This window comes from Nerophis lumbriciformis, linkage group LG04 (genome assembly GCF_033978685.3).
Source record: "Nerophis lumbriciformis linkage group LG04, RoL_Nlum_v2.1, whole genome shotgun sequence".
NCBI classification, from domain to species: domain Eukaryota; kingdom Metazoa; phylum Chordata; class Actinopteri; order Syngnathiformes; family Syngnathidae; genus Nerophis; species Nerophis lumbriciformis.
The window spans coordinates 57,221,700-57,240,000 of NC_084551.2; the positions used below are offsets into that span (position 1 = coordinate 57,221,700).

At 38.1% G+C, this 18,301-nt stretch overlaps 1 protein-coding gene across 5 annotated transcripts in view; it reads right to left on the reverse strand.

The window, feature by feature from the left end:
* myh14 (myosin, heavy chain 14, non-muscle) overlaps positions 1-18,301 on the reverse strand; it is a 149,939-nt gene that overhangs the window by 113,026 nt on the left and 18,612 nt on the right. For all 5 annotated transcript variants that reach the window (XM_072913082.1, XM_072913081.1, XM_072913080.1 and 2 more), the window contains exons 2-3: positions 14,486-14,666; positions 7,985-8,191 (exon numbers count right to left, since the gene is read on the reverse strand). In XM_072913082.1, coding sequence (XP_072769183.1) covers positions 7,985-8,191; positions 14,486-14,653 — 375 coding nt within the window. In that variant the 5' untranslated portion in view covers positions 14,654-14,666. The remainder of the gene's footprint in view (positions 1-7,984; positions 8,192-14,485; positions 14,667-18,301) is intronic.

Here is an 18,301-nt window from a genome sequence, read left to right on the forward strand (position 1 = left end):
TTCTTTAACAAACTCCTCCTAGGGACTTTGACCAAATGAGTGGTGGTTAAAATGACAGATACTACACATATAGGTGATGATTAATTGCAAACCCATTTTTCCTACGCCATAAGATGTGGTTTTTGGCCAATTTCCGGCATTTTTTGTCAAAAAAAAGGTGTCGTTCTTTAACAAACTCCTCCTAGGGCCTTTGACCAAATGAGTGGTGGTTAAAAGGACAGATACTACACATATAGGTGATGATTAATCCACGCCATAAGATGTGGGCGTGGCCTGGCGCCAAACTTTGTTCTGATGGTTTTTTTGGCCAATTTTCGGCATTTTTCACAATTTTTTTGCAAAAAAAAGGTGTCATTCTTTAACAAACTCCTCTTAGGGACTTTGACCAAATGAGTGGTGGTTAAAATGACAGATACTACACATATAGGTGATGATCAATCTACGCCATAAGATGTGGGCGTGGCCTGGCACCAAACTTTGCTCTGATGGTTTTTGGCCAATTTTCGGCATTTTTTTGTCCAAAAAAAGGTGTCGTTCTTTAACAAACTCCTCCTAGGGCCTTTGACCAAATGAGTGGTGGTTAAAATGACAGATACTACACATATAGGTGATGATTAATTGTGAACACATTTTCCTATGCCATAAGATGTGGGCGTGGCCTGGCGCCAAACTTTGTTCTGATGGTTTTTGGCCAATTTTCGGCAAAAAAAGGTGTTGTTCTTTAACAAACTCTTCCTAGGGACTTTGACCAAATGAGTCGTAGTTAAAATGACAGATACTACATATATACCTACTCAGTGGCCTAGTGGTTAGAGTGTCCGCCCTGAGATCGGTAGGTTGTGGGTTCAAACCCCGGCCGAGTCATACCAAAGACTATAAAAATGGGACCCATTACCTCCCTGCTTGGCACTCAGTATCAAGGGTTGGAATTGGGGGTTAAATCACCAAAAAAATGATTCCCGGGCGCGGCCACTGCTGCTGCCCACTGCTCCCCTCACCTCCCAGGGGGTGATCAAGGGTGATGGGTTAAATGCAGAGAATAATTTCGCCACACCTAGTGTGTGTGTGACAATCATTGGTACTTTAACTTTAACTTTTTTATATAGGTGATGATTAATTGCGAAGGAATATTCCTTCGCCATAAGATGTGGGCGTGGCCTGGCGCCAAACTTTGCTCTGATGGTTTTTTGGCATTTTTCGGAAAAAAAAAGGCGTCGTACTTTAACAAACTCCTCCTAGGGACTTTGACCAAATGAGTGGTGGTTAAAATGACAGATACTACACATATAGGTGATGATTAATTGCGAAGGAATTGTTCCTACGCCATAAGATGTGGGCGTGGCCTGGCGCCAAACGTTGTTCTGATGGTTTTTGGCCAATTTTCGTCAAAAAAAAGGTGTCATTCTTTAACAAACACCTCCTAGGGACTTTGACCAAATGAGTGGTGGTTAAAATGACAGATATACTACACATATAGGTGATGATTAATTGTAAACCCATTTTTCCTACGCCATAAGATGTGGGCGTGGCCTGGCGCCAAACTTTGCTCTGATGGTTTTTTTGGCCAATTTTCAGCATTTTTAACAATTTTTCGGCAAAAAAAAGGTGTCATTCTTTAACAAACTCCTCCTAGGGACTTTGACCAAATGAGTGGTGGTTAAAATGACGGATACTACACATATAGGTGATGATTAATTGAAAACACATTTTCCCTACGCCATAAGATGTGGGCGTGGCCTGGCGCCAAACGTTGTTCTGATGGTTTTTTTGGCCAATTTTCGTCAAAAAAAAGGTCTCATTCTTTAACAAACTCCTCCTAGGGACTTTGACCAAATGAGTGGTGGTTAAAATGACAGATACTACACATATAAATGATGATTAATTGTGAACATGTTTTTCCTACGCCATAAGATGTGGGAGTGGCCTGGCACCAAACGTTGTTCTGATGGTTTTTGGCCAATTTTCTTCAAAAAAAAAAAGGTGTCGTTCTTTAACAAACTCTTCCTAGGGACTTTGACCAAATGAGTCATGGTTAAAATGACAGATACTACACATATAGGTGATGATTAATTGCAAACCCATTTTTCCTACGCCATAAGATGTGGGCGTGGCCTGGCGCCAAACGTTGTTCTGATGGGTTTTTTGGCCAATTTTCGTCAAAAAAAAGGTCTCATTCTTTAACAAACTCCTCCTAGGGACTTTGACCAAATGAGTGGTGGTTAAAATGACGGATACTACACATATAGGTGATGATTAATTGAAAACACATTTTCCCTACGCCATAAGATGTGGGCGTGGCCTGGCGCCAAACGTTGTTCTGATGGTTTTTTTGGCCAATTTTCGTCAAAAAAAAGGTCTCATTCTTTAACAAACTCCTCCTAGGGACTTTGACCAAATGAGTGGTGGTTAAAATGACAGATACTACACATATAAATGATGATTAATTGTGAACATGTTTTTCCTACGCCATAAGATGTGGGAGTGGCCTGGCACCAAACGTTGTTCTGATGGTTTTTGGCCAATTTTCTTCAAAAAAAAAAAGGTGTCGTTCTTTAACAAACTCTTCCTAGGGACTTTGACCAAATGAGTCATGGTTAAAATGACAGATACTACACATATAGGTGATGATTAATTGCAAACCCATTTTTCCTACGCCATAAGATGTGGGCGTGGCCTGGCGCCAAACGTTGTTCTGATGGGTTTTTTGGCCAATTTTCGTCAAAAAAAAGGTCTCATTCTTTAACAAACTCCTCCTAGGGACTTTGACCAAATGAGTGGTGGTTAAAATGACGGATACTACACATATAGGTGATGATTAATTGAAAACACATTTTCCCTACGCCATAAGATGTGGGCGTGGCCTGGCGCCAAACGTTGTTCTGATGGTTTTTTTGGCCAATTTTCGTCAAAAAAAAGGTCTCATTCTTTAACAAACTCCTCCTAGGGACTTTGACCAAATGAGTGGTGGTTAAAATGACGGATACTACACATATAGGTGATGATTAATTGAAAACACATTTTTCCTACGCCATAAGATGTGGGCGTGGCCTGGCGCCAAACGTTGTTCTGATGGTTTTTGGCCAATTTTCGTCAAAAAAAAGGTGTCGTTCTTTAACAAACTCTTCCTAGGGACTTTGACCAAATGAGTCATGGTTAAAATGACAGATACTACACATATAGGTGATGATTAATTGCAAACCCATTTTTCCTACGCCATAAGATGTGGGCGTGGCCTGGCGCCAAACGTTGTTCTGATGGTTTTTTTGGCCGATTTTCGTCAAAAAAAAGGTCTCATTCTTTAACAAACTCCTCCTAGGGACTTTGACCAAATGAGTGGTGGTTAAAATGACGGATACTACACATATAGGTGATGATTAATTGAAAACACATTTTTCCTACGCCATAAGATGTGGGCGTGGCCTGGCGCCAAACGTTGTTCTGATGGGTTTTTTGGCCAATTTTCGTCAAAAAAAAGGTCTCATTCTTTAACAAACTCCTCCTAGGGACTTTGACCAAATGAGTGGTGGTTAAAATGACAGATACTACACATATAGGTGATGATTAATTGCAAAGGAATTTTTCTTCGCCATAAGATGTGGGCGTGGCCTGGCGCCAAACTTTGCTCTGATGGTTTTTTGGCATTTTTCGGCAAAAAAAAAGGTGTCATTCTTTAACAAACTCCTCCTAGGGACTTTGACCAAATGAGTGGTGGTTAAAATGACGGATACTACACATATAGGTGATGATTCATTGTGAACACATTTTCCTACGCCATAAGATGTGGGCGTGGCCTGGCGCCAAACTTTGCTCTGATGGTTTTTAGCCAATTTTCGGCAAAAAAAGGTGTCGTTTTTTAACAAACTCCTCCTAGGGACTTTGACCTAATGAGTCATAGTTAAAATGACAGATACTACATATATAGGTGATGATTAATTGCGAAGGAATTTTTCTTCGCCATAAGATGTGGGCGTGGCCTGGCGCCAAACTTTGCTCTGATGGTTTTTTGGCATTTTTCGGCAAAAAAAAGGGGCCAATTTTCGTCAAAAAAAAGGTGTCGTTCTTTAACAAACTCTTCCTAGGGACTTTGACCAAATGAGTCATGGTTAAAATGACAGATACTACACATATAGGTGATGATTAATTGCAAACCCATTTTTCCTACGCCATAAGATGTGGGCGTGGCCTGGCGCCAAACGTTGTTCTGATGTTTTTTTTGGCCGATTTTCGTCAAAAAAAAGGTCTCATTCTTTAACAAACTCCTCCTAGGGACTTTGACCAAATGAGTGGTGGTTAAAATGACAGATACTACACATATAGGTGATGATTAATTGCAAACCCATTTTTCCTACGCCATAAGATGTGATTTTTGGCCAATTTCCGGCATTTTTTGTCAAAAAAAAGGTGTCGTTCTTTAACAAACTCCTCCTAGGGCCTTTGACCAAATGAGTGGTGGTTAAAAGGACAGATACTACACATATAGGTGATGATTAATCCACGCCATAAGATGTGGGCGTGGCCTGGCGCCAAACTTTGTTCTGATGGTTTTTTTGGCCAATTTTCGGCATTTTTCACAATTTTTTTGCAAAAAAAAGGTGTCATTCTTTAACAAACTCCTCTTAGGGACTTTGACCAAATGAGTGGTGGTTAAAATGACAGATACTACACATATAGGTGATGATCAATCTACGCCATAAGATGTGGGCGTGGCCTGGCACCAAACTTTGCTCTGATGGTTTTTGGCCAATTTTCGGCATTTTTTGTCCAAAAAAAGGTGTCGTTCTTTAACAAACTCCTCCTAGGGCCTTTGACCAAATGAGTGGTGGTTAAAATGACAGATACTACACATATAGGTGATGATTAATTGTGAACACATTTTCCTATGCCATAAGATGTGGGCGTGGCCTGGCGCCAAACTTTGTTCTGATGGTTTTTGGCCAATTTTCGGCAAAAAAAGGTGTTGTTCTTTAACAAACTCTTCCTAGGGACTTTGACCAAATGAGTCGTAGTTAAAATGACAGATACTACATATATACCTACTCAGTGGCCTAGTGGTTAGAGTGTCCGCCCTGAGATCGGTAGGTTGTGGGTTCAAACCCCGGCCGAGTCATACCAAAGACTATAAAAATGGGACCCATTACCTCCCTGCTTGGCACTCAGTATCAAGGGTTGGAATTGGGGGTTAAATCACCAAAAAAATGATTCCCGGGCGCGGCCACTGCTGCTGCCCACTGCTCCCCTCACCTCCCAGGGGGTGATCAAGGGTGATGGGTTAAATGCAGAGAATAATTTCGCCACACCTAGTGTGTGTGTGACAATCATTGGTACTTTAACTTTAACTTTTTTATATAGGTGATGATTAATTGCGAAGGAATATTCCTTCGCCATAAGATGTGGGCGTGGCCTGGCGCCAAACTTTGCTCTGATGGTTTTTTGGCATTTTTCGGAAAAAAAAAGGCGTCGTACTTTAACAAACTCCTCCTAGGGACTTTGACCAAATGAGTGGTGGTTAAAATGACAGATACTACACATATAGGTGATGATTAATTGCGAAGGAATTGTTCCTACGCCATAAGATGTGGGCGTGGCCTGGCGCCAAACGTTGTTCTGATGGTTTTTGGCCAATTTTCGTCAAAAAAAAGGTGTCATTCTTTAACAAACACCTCCTAGGGACTTTGACCAAATGAGTGGTGGTTAAAATGACAGATATACTACACATATAGGTGATGATTAATTGTAAACCCATTTTTCCTACGCCATAAGATGTGGGCGTGGCCTGGCGCCAAACTTTGCTCTGATGGTTTTTTTGGCCAATTTTCAGCATTTTTAACAATTTTTCGGCAAAAAAAAGGTGTCATTCTTTAACAAACTCCTCTTAGGGACTTTGACCAAATGAGTGGTGGTTAAAATGACAGATACTACACATATAGGTGATGATCAATCTACGCCATAAGATGTGGGCGTGGCCTGGCGCCAAACTTTGCTCTGATGGTTTTTGGCCAATTTTCGGCATTTTTTGTCAAAAAAAAGGTGTCGTTCTTTAACAAACTCCTCCTAGGGCCTTTGACCAAATGAGTGGTGGTTAAAATGACAGATACTACACATATAGGTGATGATTAATTGTGAACACATTTTCCTACGCCATAAGATGTGGGCGTGGCCTGGCGCCAAACTTTGTTCTGATGGTTTTTGGCCAATTTTCGGCAAAAAAAGGTGTTGTTCTTTAACAAACTCTTCCTAGGGACTTTGACCAAATGAGTCGTAGTTAAAATGACAGATACTACACATATAGGTGATGATTAATTGTGAACACATTTTCCTATGCCATAAGATGTGGGCGTGGCCTGGCGCCAAACTTTGTTCTGATGGTTTTTGGCCAATTTTCGGCAAAAAAAGGTGTTGTTCTTTAACAAACACCTCCTAGGGACTTTGACCAAATGAGTGGTGGTTAAAATGACAGATACTACACATATAGGTGATGATTAATTGCAAACCCATTTTTCCTACGCCATAAGATGTGGGCGTGGCCTGGCGCCAAACTTTGCTCTGATGGTTTTTTTGGCCAATTTCCGGCATTTTTTGTCAAAAAAAAGGTGTCGTTCTTAAACAAACTCCTCCTAGGGCCTTTGACCAAATGAGTGGTGGTTAAAAGGACAGATACTACACATATAGGTGATGATTAATCTACGCCATAAGATGTGGGCGTGGCCTGGCGCCAAACTTTGTTCTGATGGTTTTTTTGGCCAATTTTCGGGAATTTTCACAATTTTTTTGCAAAAAAAAAGGTGTCATTCTTTAACAAACTCCTCTTAGGGACTTTGACCAAATGAGTGGTGGTTAAAATGACAGATACTACACATATAGGTGATGATCAATCTACGCCATAAGATGTGGGTGTGGCCTGGCGCTAAACTTTGCTCTGATGGTTTTTGGCCAATTTTCGGCATTTTTTGTCCAAAAAAAGGTGTCGTTCTTTAACAAACTCCTCCTAGGGCCTTTGACCAAATGAGTGGTGGTTAAAATGACAGATACTACACATATAGGTGATGATTAATTGTGAACACATTTTCCTATGCCATAAGATGTGGGCGTGGCCTGGCGCCAAACTTTGTTCTGATGGTTTTTGGCCAATTTTCGGCAAAAAAAGGTGTTGTTCTTTAACAAACTCTTCCTAGGGACTTTGACCAAATGAGTCGTAGTTAAAATGACAGATACTACATATATAGGTGATGATTAATTGCGAAGGAATATTTATTCGCCATAAGATGTGGGCGTGGCCTGGCGCCAAACTTTGCTCTGATGGTTTTTTGGCATTTTTCGGAAAGAAAAAGGGGTCGTACTTTAACAAACTCCTCCTAGGGACTTTGACCAAATGAGTGGTGGTTAAAATGACAGATACTACACATATAGGTGATGATTAATTGCGAAGGAATTGTTCCTACGCCATAAGATGTGGGCGTGGCCTGGCGCCAAACGTTGTTCTGATGGTTTTTGGCCAATTTTCGTCAAAAAAAAGGGGTCGTATTTTAACAAACTCCTCCTAGGGACTTTGACCAAATGAGTGGTGGTTAAAATGACAGATACTACACATATAAATGATGATTAATTGTGAACACGTTTTTCCTATGCCATAAGATGTGGGCGTGGCCTGGCACCAAACTTTGCTCTGATGGTTGGCCACAAAATTCTTGAACATTTATATCTGGGCTCCACAAAGTCAGACCCAGAATTGGTAGAAATGATGATGAGACCTTAAAGTGCTGGATGTGTCAGTACCTGTTGGCAGCCATTCATAGTGGGCGGAGTCTGAAACTGTCCCTCGCCATCAACCATCACATTGCCGTTACTTAACTTAAGAGGACCGTCTCTCCTTCCAATACACATGTTTGTATTCCAAAAGTCAAACCGCTGTTAACCTTGTCTAAGTTCCAGCACCGAGCCCTGACTTTTATTGTGAAAGGACGCAAAGTGAAGTGTGGGTTCTCACGTAGATCAAGCCGGAGTAGTATCTCTCTCGCAGGTTGTGCAGCACGGACGCCTCGTTGAGGCAGGTGAGGTCGGCCATGTCTTCCACCTTGCTGAAGCGTGGTGGGTTCATGCGCTGGATCTCCTCCCTGGAGAGGTGCAGCAGCTTCTGTGTCTCCGTCAGCTCCACCTCCACCTCGTCCCCGCGCTCCTCCTTGATGCTGGCCGACTGTTGGAGGAAAATAACTCTTCAACTTGTGTGGAGCCTGCAACTTAAAGGCCAATGTCTTTTTTTCTGCATTCTAACTCATAAAATATGGCTAGTACAAGGTGGCTAACAATGGGTGTACACTATCCCGCCCATACAGCGCCAACTATTCTCCATTCGCATGTCGGGACCTGAATATTAGCGATATTGTTGTTATAGGCGCTAACGCAGAGGGACTACTTTTAGCGGCGCCGTGATCACGCTGCGCTAACTAGCTTATGCTGCTATATCGACATATTGAGCCTGCTGCATCGCCTCGGAGTTGGTGAAAGTTCATTCTAGATCGGGGTTCAGCAACAAGGCTCTTGAGCGCCGCCCTGGTGGCTCCATGGAGCTTTTGCAAAAATGTATGGAAATGGGGGGAAAAATGGAGTGAAAAACATATTATTGGTTGTAATTTGGTTTCTGTCAGAGGACAAACACTTCCTAATTTTTAGAAAGCTCACGGTTTATATTAAATATGCTTTACTGGCGAGAGTACTTGGCGAGCGCCGCTTTGTCCTACTAATTTTGGGGGCCTTGAACTTACCACTGCTTGTTGACATCTACAACTTTCTCCGACGCTGCCACAGAAAGACATGTTTTATGCCACTCCCTTTGTCTCATTTTGTCCACCAAACATTTTATGCTGTACGTGAATGCACAAAGGTGATCTTTGTTGAGGTTATTGACTTGTTATGGAGTGCTTATCAGGCATATTAGGTCACTGCATGACTGCAAGCTAATTGATGCTAACATGCTATTTAGGCTAGCCATATTTGAGCTCATTTAATTTCCTTTACTTATGTTAATTTATACTTTAGCATGTCTCATGACACACTATGTGTATGTAATATTGGCTGCATTTTCATAGTTGTTTGTGGGCCATGTTGTTCCAGACCACAGCAAACGTTACCCGGCTTGCAAAGATTGTAATACAACAATTAGAAGACAGCCTGCTGTTCCCAATGTTGTAAAAATGTGTAGAATAAATATTACATGTCAACATTTCTGTCAACAAACAATTGCTTCAGCTTGCGACACATAGTCATTTTGATAGTAGGCTAATATAGACACTAACATCATGTGTTGTCTTCATTATAACACTTATATAAGACGTTTAAAGTCATTTTGATAGTAGGCTAATATAGACACTAACATCATGTGTTGCCTTCATTATAACACTTATATAAGACTTTTAAAGTCATTTTGATAGTAGGCTAATATAGACACTTACATCATGTGTTGCCTTCATTATAACACTTATATAAGACTTTTAAAGTCATTTTGATAGTAGGCTAATATAGACACTTACAACATGTGTTGACTTCATTATAACACTTATATAAGACTTTTAAAGTCATTTTGATAGTAGGCTATTATAGACACTTACATCATGTGTTATCTTCACTCTAACACTTATATAAGACTTTTAATGTTTATGTATGTTTAAAAGGCAGAAAAGATATTGATACTACATGTTTTTGTGAATGTGACAGATACTAACTAGCTTCATTAAAGTACGATACACTCCACTTTTGACGCTTTAGTAAGTAAGAATTGTTTGTTATATTGTAAAGATCTATGCCATATCAATCCCCTTCCTACTTTGGCACTATATTGTGGTACTATACTGCAGTACACAAATCTAGCACTATATTGTATCACTATATTGTGTTACTATATTGTAGTACTATATTGTGGTACTATATTGTGGTACTATATTGTGTTACTATATTGTAGCACTATATTGTGGTACTATATTGTGGTACTATATTGTAGCACTATATTGTAGTACTATCAGTGTGTGCTGCAAAGAATGTGTAGACAAGGCCCCTCTTGTCATGTGACTGCGTAGAGGAGTCATGTGACGTGACATTCTGCTCGTGCTTGTCAACCACGTCAGAGAGTGAAGGCAGCCATTGTTCTTCTCCAAGAAACCAGTTTGGCAGACAGAAGAAGACTCCGAGAGCCAGACCGGGGACAGTCTAGTCCTGCAGGAGGAGGTCCCATCCTCCAGCTCGCTGTGTTGTGTGTGGTCATGTGACCGCGTGTGTGTCACGTGACAATTTTCCAAGAATCAAAAAGTCATAAATTATTATTTTTTTAAGTCTGGATTTTTTTGGTCAAACAGCCAGTTTTCTAAATGTGAAAAAGTCATAACATTTTTTGTCAAAAAGTGGGGATTTTTTCTAAGTGTCAAAAAGTCGTAAATTTTTGGTCAAAAAGTCAAGATTTTTTGTAAGTGTCAAAAAGTCGTAAATGTTACCGCGTGTGTGTCACATGACCAAATGTGTGTCATGTGACATTTTTCTTAATGTCAAAAAGTTTTAATTTTTTCCAAGTGTCAAAAAGTTGGACATTTTTTGGTCAAAAAGTCAGGAATTTTCCCAAGTGTCAAAAGGTGGTTAATTTTTTGGTCAAAAACTGGATTTTTTTGGTGACAGTCGTCAAAAAGTCTGGATTTTTTTTTGGTAAAATTCTGGATTTTTTCTAAGTGTCAGGAAGTCGTAATTTTTTTGTCAAAAAGTTGGGATTTTTTTCTAAGTGTCAAAAAGTCGTACATTTTTTTGTCAAAAAGTCGGGATTTTTTTGGTTTAAAAATCGGGATTTTTTTAAGTGTCAAAAAGTCTGGATTTTTTTTGGTAAAATTCTGGATTTTTTTTAAGTGTCAGGAAGTCGTAATTTTTTTGTCAAAAAGTTGCGGGTTTTTTCTAAGTGTCAAAAAGTCGTACATTTTTTTGTCAAAAAATCGGGATTTTTTTTGTCTAAAAGTCTGGATTTTTTCCAAGTGTCAAAAAGTCTGGATTTTTTTTTGTCAAAAAGTCGGGATTTCTTTGTTTTAAAGTCTGGATTTTTTTTGGTAAAATTCTGGATTTTTTTTAAGTGTCAGGAAGTCGTAATTTTTTTGTCAAAAAGTTGGGAGTTTTTTATAAGTGTCAAAAAGTCGTAATTTTTTTTGTCAAAAAATCGGGATTTTTTTTGTCTAAAAGTCTGGATTTTTTCTAAGTGTCAAAAAGTCTGGATTTTTTTTGTCAAAAAGTCTGGATTTTTTTTGTCAAAAAGTCGGGATTTCTTTGTTTTAAAGTCTGGATTTTTTCTAAGTGTCAAAAAGTCTGGATTTTTTTTTGGTAAAATTCAGGATTTTTTCTAAGTGTCAGGAAGTCGTAATTTTTTTGTCAAAAAGTTGGGATTTTTTTCTAAGTGTCAAAAAGTCGTACATTTTTTTGTCAAAAAGCCGTACATTTTTTTGTCAAAAAATCTGGATTTTTTTGTCTAAAAGTCGGGTTTTTTTCTAAGTGTCAAAAAATCGGGATTCTTTTGGTAAAAGTCTGAATTTTTTCTAAGTGTCAAGAAGTCGTAATTTTTTTGGTAAAAAAAAATTGGGATTTTTTCCAAGTGTCAAAAAATTTGGATTTTTTTAGTCAAAAAGTCGGGATTTCTTTGTTTTAAAGCCTGGATTTCAAAAAATCTGGATTTTGGTGTCATGTGACCAAGCGATGGGTATGATGGTGATGTGCAAGAGTCTTGCTGCCTGTGTGCGTTCTCTTCTAAATGAGGAGAGGTGCGTACACACCCTTCCCTGCCACACCCTGCGTGACCACATGTGTGTCATGTGACCACATGTGTGTCACGTGACCACATGTGTGTCACGTGACATTTTTCTTAGTGTCAAAAAGTTTGAATTTTTTCCAAGTGTCAAAAAGTTGGACATTTTTTGGTCAAAAAGTCTGGATTTTTTTCCAAGTGTCAAAAAGTTGGACATTTTTTGGTGAAAAACTGGATTTTTTTGGTGAAACAGTCGGGATTTTTTTCTAAGTGTCAAAAAGTCTGGATTTTTTTTGGTAAAATTCTGGATTTTTTCTAAGTGTCAGGAAGTCGTAATTTTTTTGTCAAAAAGTTGGGATTTTTTTCTAAGTGTCAAAAAGTCGTAATTTTTTTTGTCAAAAAATCGGGATTTTTTGGTCTAAAAATCGGGATTTTTTTCTAAGTGTCAAAAAATCGGGATTTTTTTCTAAGTGTCAAAAAATCGGGATTTTTTTTGGTAAAAGTCAGGATTTTTTCCAAGTGTCAAGAAATCGTAATTTTTTTGGTCAAAAAGTCTGGATTTTTTCTAAGTGTCAAAAAGTCTGGATTTTTTTTGTCAAAAAGTCGGGATTTCTTTGTTTTAAAGTCTGGATTTTTTCTAAGTGTCAAAAAGTCTGGATTTTTTTTGGTAAAATTCAGGATTTTTTCTAAGTGTCAGGAAGTCGTAATTGTTTTGTCAAAAAGTTGGGATTTTTTTCTAAGTGTCAAAAAGTCATACATTTTTTGGACAAAAAAAATCGGGATTTTTTTTGTCTAAAAGTCGGGATTCTTTCCAAGTGTCAAAAAATTGGGATTTTTTTTTGTCAAAAAGTCGGGATTTCTTTGTTTTAAAGTCGGGATTTTTTGTAAGTGTCAAAAAGTCGGGATTTTTTTTGGTAAAATTTGGGATTTTTTCTAAGTGTCAGGAAGTCGTAATTTTTTTGACAAAAAGTTTGGATTTTTTTCCAAGTGTCAAAAAGTCGTACATTTTTTGTCAAAAAATCTGGATTTTTTGTCTAAAAGTCAGGTTTTTTTCTAAGTGTCAAAAAATCTGGATTTTTTTTTGGTAAAAGTCTGGATTTTTTTCTAAGTGTCAAGAAGTCGTAATTTTTTTGTCAAAAAGTTGGGATTTTTTTCTAAGTGTCAAAAAGTCGTACATTTTTTTGTCAAAAAGTCGGGATTTTTTGGTCTAAAAATCGGGATTTTTTCTAAGTGTCAAAAAATCGGGATTTTTTTCTAAGTGTCAAAAAATCGGGATTTTTTTTGGTAAAAGTCAGGATTTTTTCCAAGTGTCAAGAAATCGTAATTTTTTGGTCAAAAAGTCAGGATTTTTTTTAAGTGTCAAAAAGTCTGGATTTTTTTTGGTAAAATTCAGGATTTTTTCTAAGTGTCGGGAAGTCGTAATTTTTTTGTCAAAAAGTTGGGATTTTTTTCTAAGTGTCAAAAAGTCGTAATTTTTTTTGACAAAAGAAAATCGGTATTTTTTTTGTCAAAAAGTTTGGATTTTTTTTAAGTGCCAGGAAGTCGTAATTTTTTTGTCAAAAAGTTGGGATTTTTTTCTAAGTGTCAAAAAATTGGGATTTTTTTTCTCAAAAAGTCGTGATTTCTTTGTTTTAAAGTCGGGATTTTTTCTAAGTGTCAAAAAGTCGGGATTTTTTTTGGTGAAATTTGGGATTTTTTCTAAGTGTCAGGAAGTCGTAATTTTTTTGACAAAAAATTTGGATTTTTTTCTAAGTGTCAAAAAGTTGTACATTTTTTGTCAAAAAATCTGGATTTTTTGTCTAAAAGTCTGTTTTTTTTTGTCTAAAAGTCTGGGTTTTTTCTAAGTGTCAAAAAATCTGGATTTTTTTGGTAAAAGTCTGGATTTTTTCCAAGTGTCAAGAAGTCGTAATTTTTTTGGTTAAAAAAAAATCGGGATTTTATCAGTGTCAAAAAAAAATTGGATTTTTCTTGTCAAAAAGTCGGGATTTCTTTGTTTTAAAGCCGGGATTTTTTCGAAGTGTCAAAAAAACGGGATTTTGGTGTCATGTGACCAAGCGATGGGTATGATGGTGATGTGCAAGAGTCCTGCTGCCCGTGTGCGTTCTCTTCTAAATGAGGAGAGGTGCGTACACACCCTTCCCTGCCACACCCTGCGTGACCACGTGTGTGTCATGTGACCACGTGTGTGTCATGTGACCACGTGTGTGTCATGTGACCACATGTGTGTCATGTGACCACATGTGTGTCATGTGACCACATGTGTCATGTGACCACATGTGTGTCATGTGACCACGTGTGTCATGTGACCACGTGTGTCATGTGACCACATGTGTCATGTGACCACATGTGTCATGTGACCACGTGTGTGTCATGTGACCAAGTGTGTGTCATGTGACCACGGGTGTGTCACGTGACCACGTGTGTCACGTGACCACGTGTGTGTCATGTGACCACGTGTGTGTCACGTGACGAACGTGTGTGTCATGTGACCACATGTGTCATGTGAGCACGTGTGTGTCATGTGACCAAGTGTGTGTCACGTGAGCACGTGTGTGTTCTCATCAAATGAGCGGTGCGTACACACCCTTCCCTGCACATGTCTGCCACACCCTGCCCTGCTCAGCGCTCGTCACTTGGCACGAGTGTCGGAATGCGACAAGTCGGCGTCATCTTCTTGTCTGGGCGCAGAGTAAGAAGCAAAGGCACGTAACGACCGCGCCCGCTCACCTCAAAGCCGTGCTTCTCCGAGGGCACCCACACCAGCCGCTTGGCCGCCCAGTCCGCCTGGCTGGAGGCGGAGAACATGGGAGCGTTGGTGCCGGGGGAGGTGGGCCCCACCCCCGACGTGAGGAAGCGGGTGACATCGTTGATGCCCGCCCCTATTGGCCTGGACATGGTACTGCTGGCACTGTTGGCAGGAAGGAGAGAGCAGCATTAGTGGGCACATTTGACTTCATCCATTCAAAATACTTCCAAAATACATCGAAAATACTTCTAAAATACTTCTAAAATACATCTAAAATACGTCTAAAATACATCTAAAATACATCTAAAATACATCTAAAATACATCCAAAATATATCTAAAATACATCTAAAATATGTCTAAACTACATCCAAAATACGTCTAAAATACTTCTAAAATACATCTAAAATACGTCTAAAATACTTCTAACATGGACTACTCAATTTTATTTCAAATCCATTTTCCAAAGAATCTGTGAGCTACTGCAAATATTTAGACTCGGGGACCACTTTGAGAGAAAAAATGTGTAAGTGTGTATAAATGATGTATATACTGTACTGTACTGTACAAATCTGCTGTACAGTAGGTGTGGTTGGTCACTTTTTTTTACAGGAACACTAACACCAAAACTCACAATGTCCCATAGAGTTCTAAAAACGTTACCTCAAAAAAATGTACTATATTGTAGCACTACATTGCAGCACTATATCAGAGCACTATATTCTGGTACTAAATTGTGGTACTATACTGTAGTACTACATTGCAGCATTACATTGCAGCATTATATTGGAGCACTATATTGTAGTACTACATTGTAGCATTATATTGTAGTACTACATTGTATCACTATATTGATCACTATATTGTGGTACTATAATGTAGTACTGTATTTATCACTATATTGTAGTACTATGTTGTAGTACTATATTGTGGTACTATATAGTAGTACTATGCCACCTCAAAAAAACGGAATGGAATTTCACAGTTTTTTACACCCAAAATGTACATTGCAATAAAGAAAGTGGGATTTATCATATTAACTATGAACAATAAAACACTGAATATCAACAACAAATGAACATATTTTACAATCAAGCAAAACACAACAAAAATGTAAAAAACAACAACAATATGATATATTATTAGTAAATAATTAGCTCTGAAAACAAGCCCCGCCCACTCGGCTGTGTTCCTGGTCTGAGCTGCTGTGACCTAGATTACTGTAATAACTCCTAGAACACCCAAAATATTACTGTAATAACTCCTAGAACACCCAAAATATTACTGTAATAACTCCTAGAACACCCCAAATATTACTGTAATAACTCCTAGAACACCCCAAATATTACTGTAATAACTCTTATAACACCCCAAATATTACTGTAATAACTCTTATACACCCCAAATATTACTGTAATAACTCCTAGAACACCCCAAATATTACTGTATTAACTCCTAGAACACCCAAAAAAGTGCAGATTTCGACCATTGAAATACTTTGTATAGTTTAAGACTTAGTCATTTAAAAACATCATAACACTTTTGATGTTAAAGGTCTAAAAAAATGATGTAGTACGTCCGGCGGGCCAGATTGAAAATCCTAACGGGCCGCATGTGGCCCGCGGGTCCTATTTTAATACCCAGATCCATTTGTCCCAGATTTGTCACGTTTCATATGTCAGGTTAACCGTGACGACTGTGGCCATATGAATCCCCTTCCTACTCTAGTACTGCAGTATAGTACTAAAATATAGTGCCAAAGTATAGTACTGCAATATAGAGCTACAATATAGTGCTAGTTTTTAGTACAATATTTTAATCTAGCACTATATTGGAGAGCTATATTGCAGTACTATATTGCAGCACTTTATTGTAGCACTATATTTTAGTACTATAATGTAGCACTATGTTGTAGCACTATGTTGTAGCACTATAATTTAGCATTATGTTGTAGCACTATAATGTAGTACTATAATGTAGCACTATATTGTAGTACTATAATGTACCATTATGTTATAGCACTATAATGTAGCACTATAATGTAGCACTATAATGTAGCTCTATAATGTAGCATTATATATTAGCACTATATTGTAGCACTATAATGTAGTATTATATTGTAGCACTATATTGTAGTACTATAATGTACCATTATGTTATAGCACTATATCATAGCACTATAATGTAGCACTATAATGTAGTACTATATTGTAGCACTATGTTTTAGCACTATGTTGTAGCATTATGTTTTAGCACTATATTGTAGCACTATAATGTAGTATTATATTGTAGCACTATATTGTAGTACTATAATGTACCATTAGGTTATAGCACTATAGTGTAGCACTATAATGTAGTATTATATTGTAGCACTATATTGTAGTACTATAATGTACCATTATGTTATAGCACTATATTGTAGCACTATAATGTAGCATTGTTTTAGCACTATATTTTAGTACTATAATGTAGCACTATGTTGTAGCACTATGTTGTAGCACTATAATTTAGCATTATGTTGTAGCACTATAATGTAGTACTATAATGTAGCACTATATTGTAGTACTATAATGTACCATTATGTTATAGCACTATAATGTAGCACTATAATGTAGCACTATAATGTAGCTCTATAATGTAGCATTATATATTAGCACTATATTGTAGCACTATAATGTAGTATTATATTGTAGCACTATATTGTAGTACTATAATGTACCATTATGTTATAGCACTATATCATAGCACTATAATGTAGCACTATAATGTAGTACTATATTGTAGCACTATGTTTTAGCACTATGTTGTAGCATTATGTTTTAGCACTATATTGTAGCACTATAATGTAGTATTATATTGTAGCACTATATTGTAGTACTATAATGTACCATTAGGTTATAGCACTATAGTGTAGCACTATAATGTAGTATTATATTGTAGCACTATATTGTAGTACTATAATGTACCATTATGTTATAGCACTATATTGTAGCACTATAATGTAGCATTGTTTTAGCACTATATTGTAGCACTATATTGTAGCACTATAATGTAGTATTATATTGTAACACTATATTGTAGTACTATAATGTAGCACTATATTGTAGTACTATAATGTAGCATTATGTTATAGCACTATAATGTAGTACTATATTGTTGCACTACAGCTTGGTTCTATAATGTAGCACTGTTGTAGCACTATATTGTAGTACTATAATGTAGCACTATATTGTAGTACTATAATGTTGCAATATATTGTAGTTTTAGTAGTACTATATTGTAGTACTATATTGTAGTACTATTAGTAGAAATATATTGTAGCACTATAATGTAGTTTTTAAGCCAAAATGCGTCCGTTCTTCCTCTTCTGTCTCCACACTGTTTCTGCTTGTAAGTGCGCTCTGCGTGTTCCGTTAAAAAAAAGGGTATTTTTCCAGAGGCAGCGTCTTAAATGTGTTAGTAGCGGTATACCATACAAGTACAAGTACACGTACAAGTCTAAGTCCAAGTCCAAGACCAAGTCTAGGTCAGCGCTGATGTCGTGCATGCAATCATCAGCCGGGGTCGGAAGGACCGACTCCGCCCCCGGTTGTGAAGGCGTGGACTGGAAAGTGGAGCGACGTGAAGGACGACGCCGATGGACTGGTGGCGAGGAGGGACAAGCGAGACGCATCCAGGCCACGATAAGAGAGACGCATCCAGGCCACGTAATTGCGAGACAGAGCGAGTGGAGGAGAAGAATCATCAACGGGCTGGAGGGAAGTGACATGACAGGCGGGTCTAAAAGGCACGTCCAAA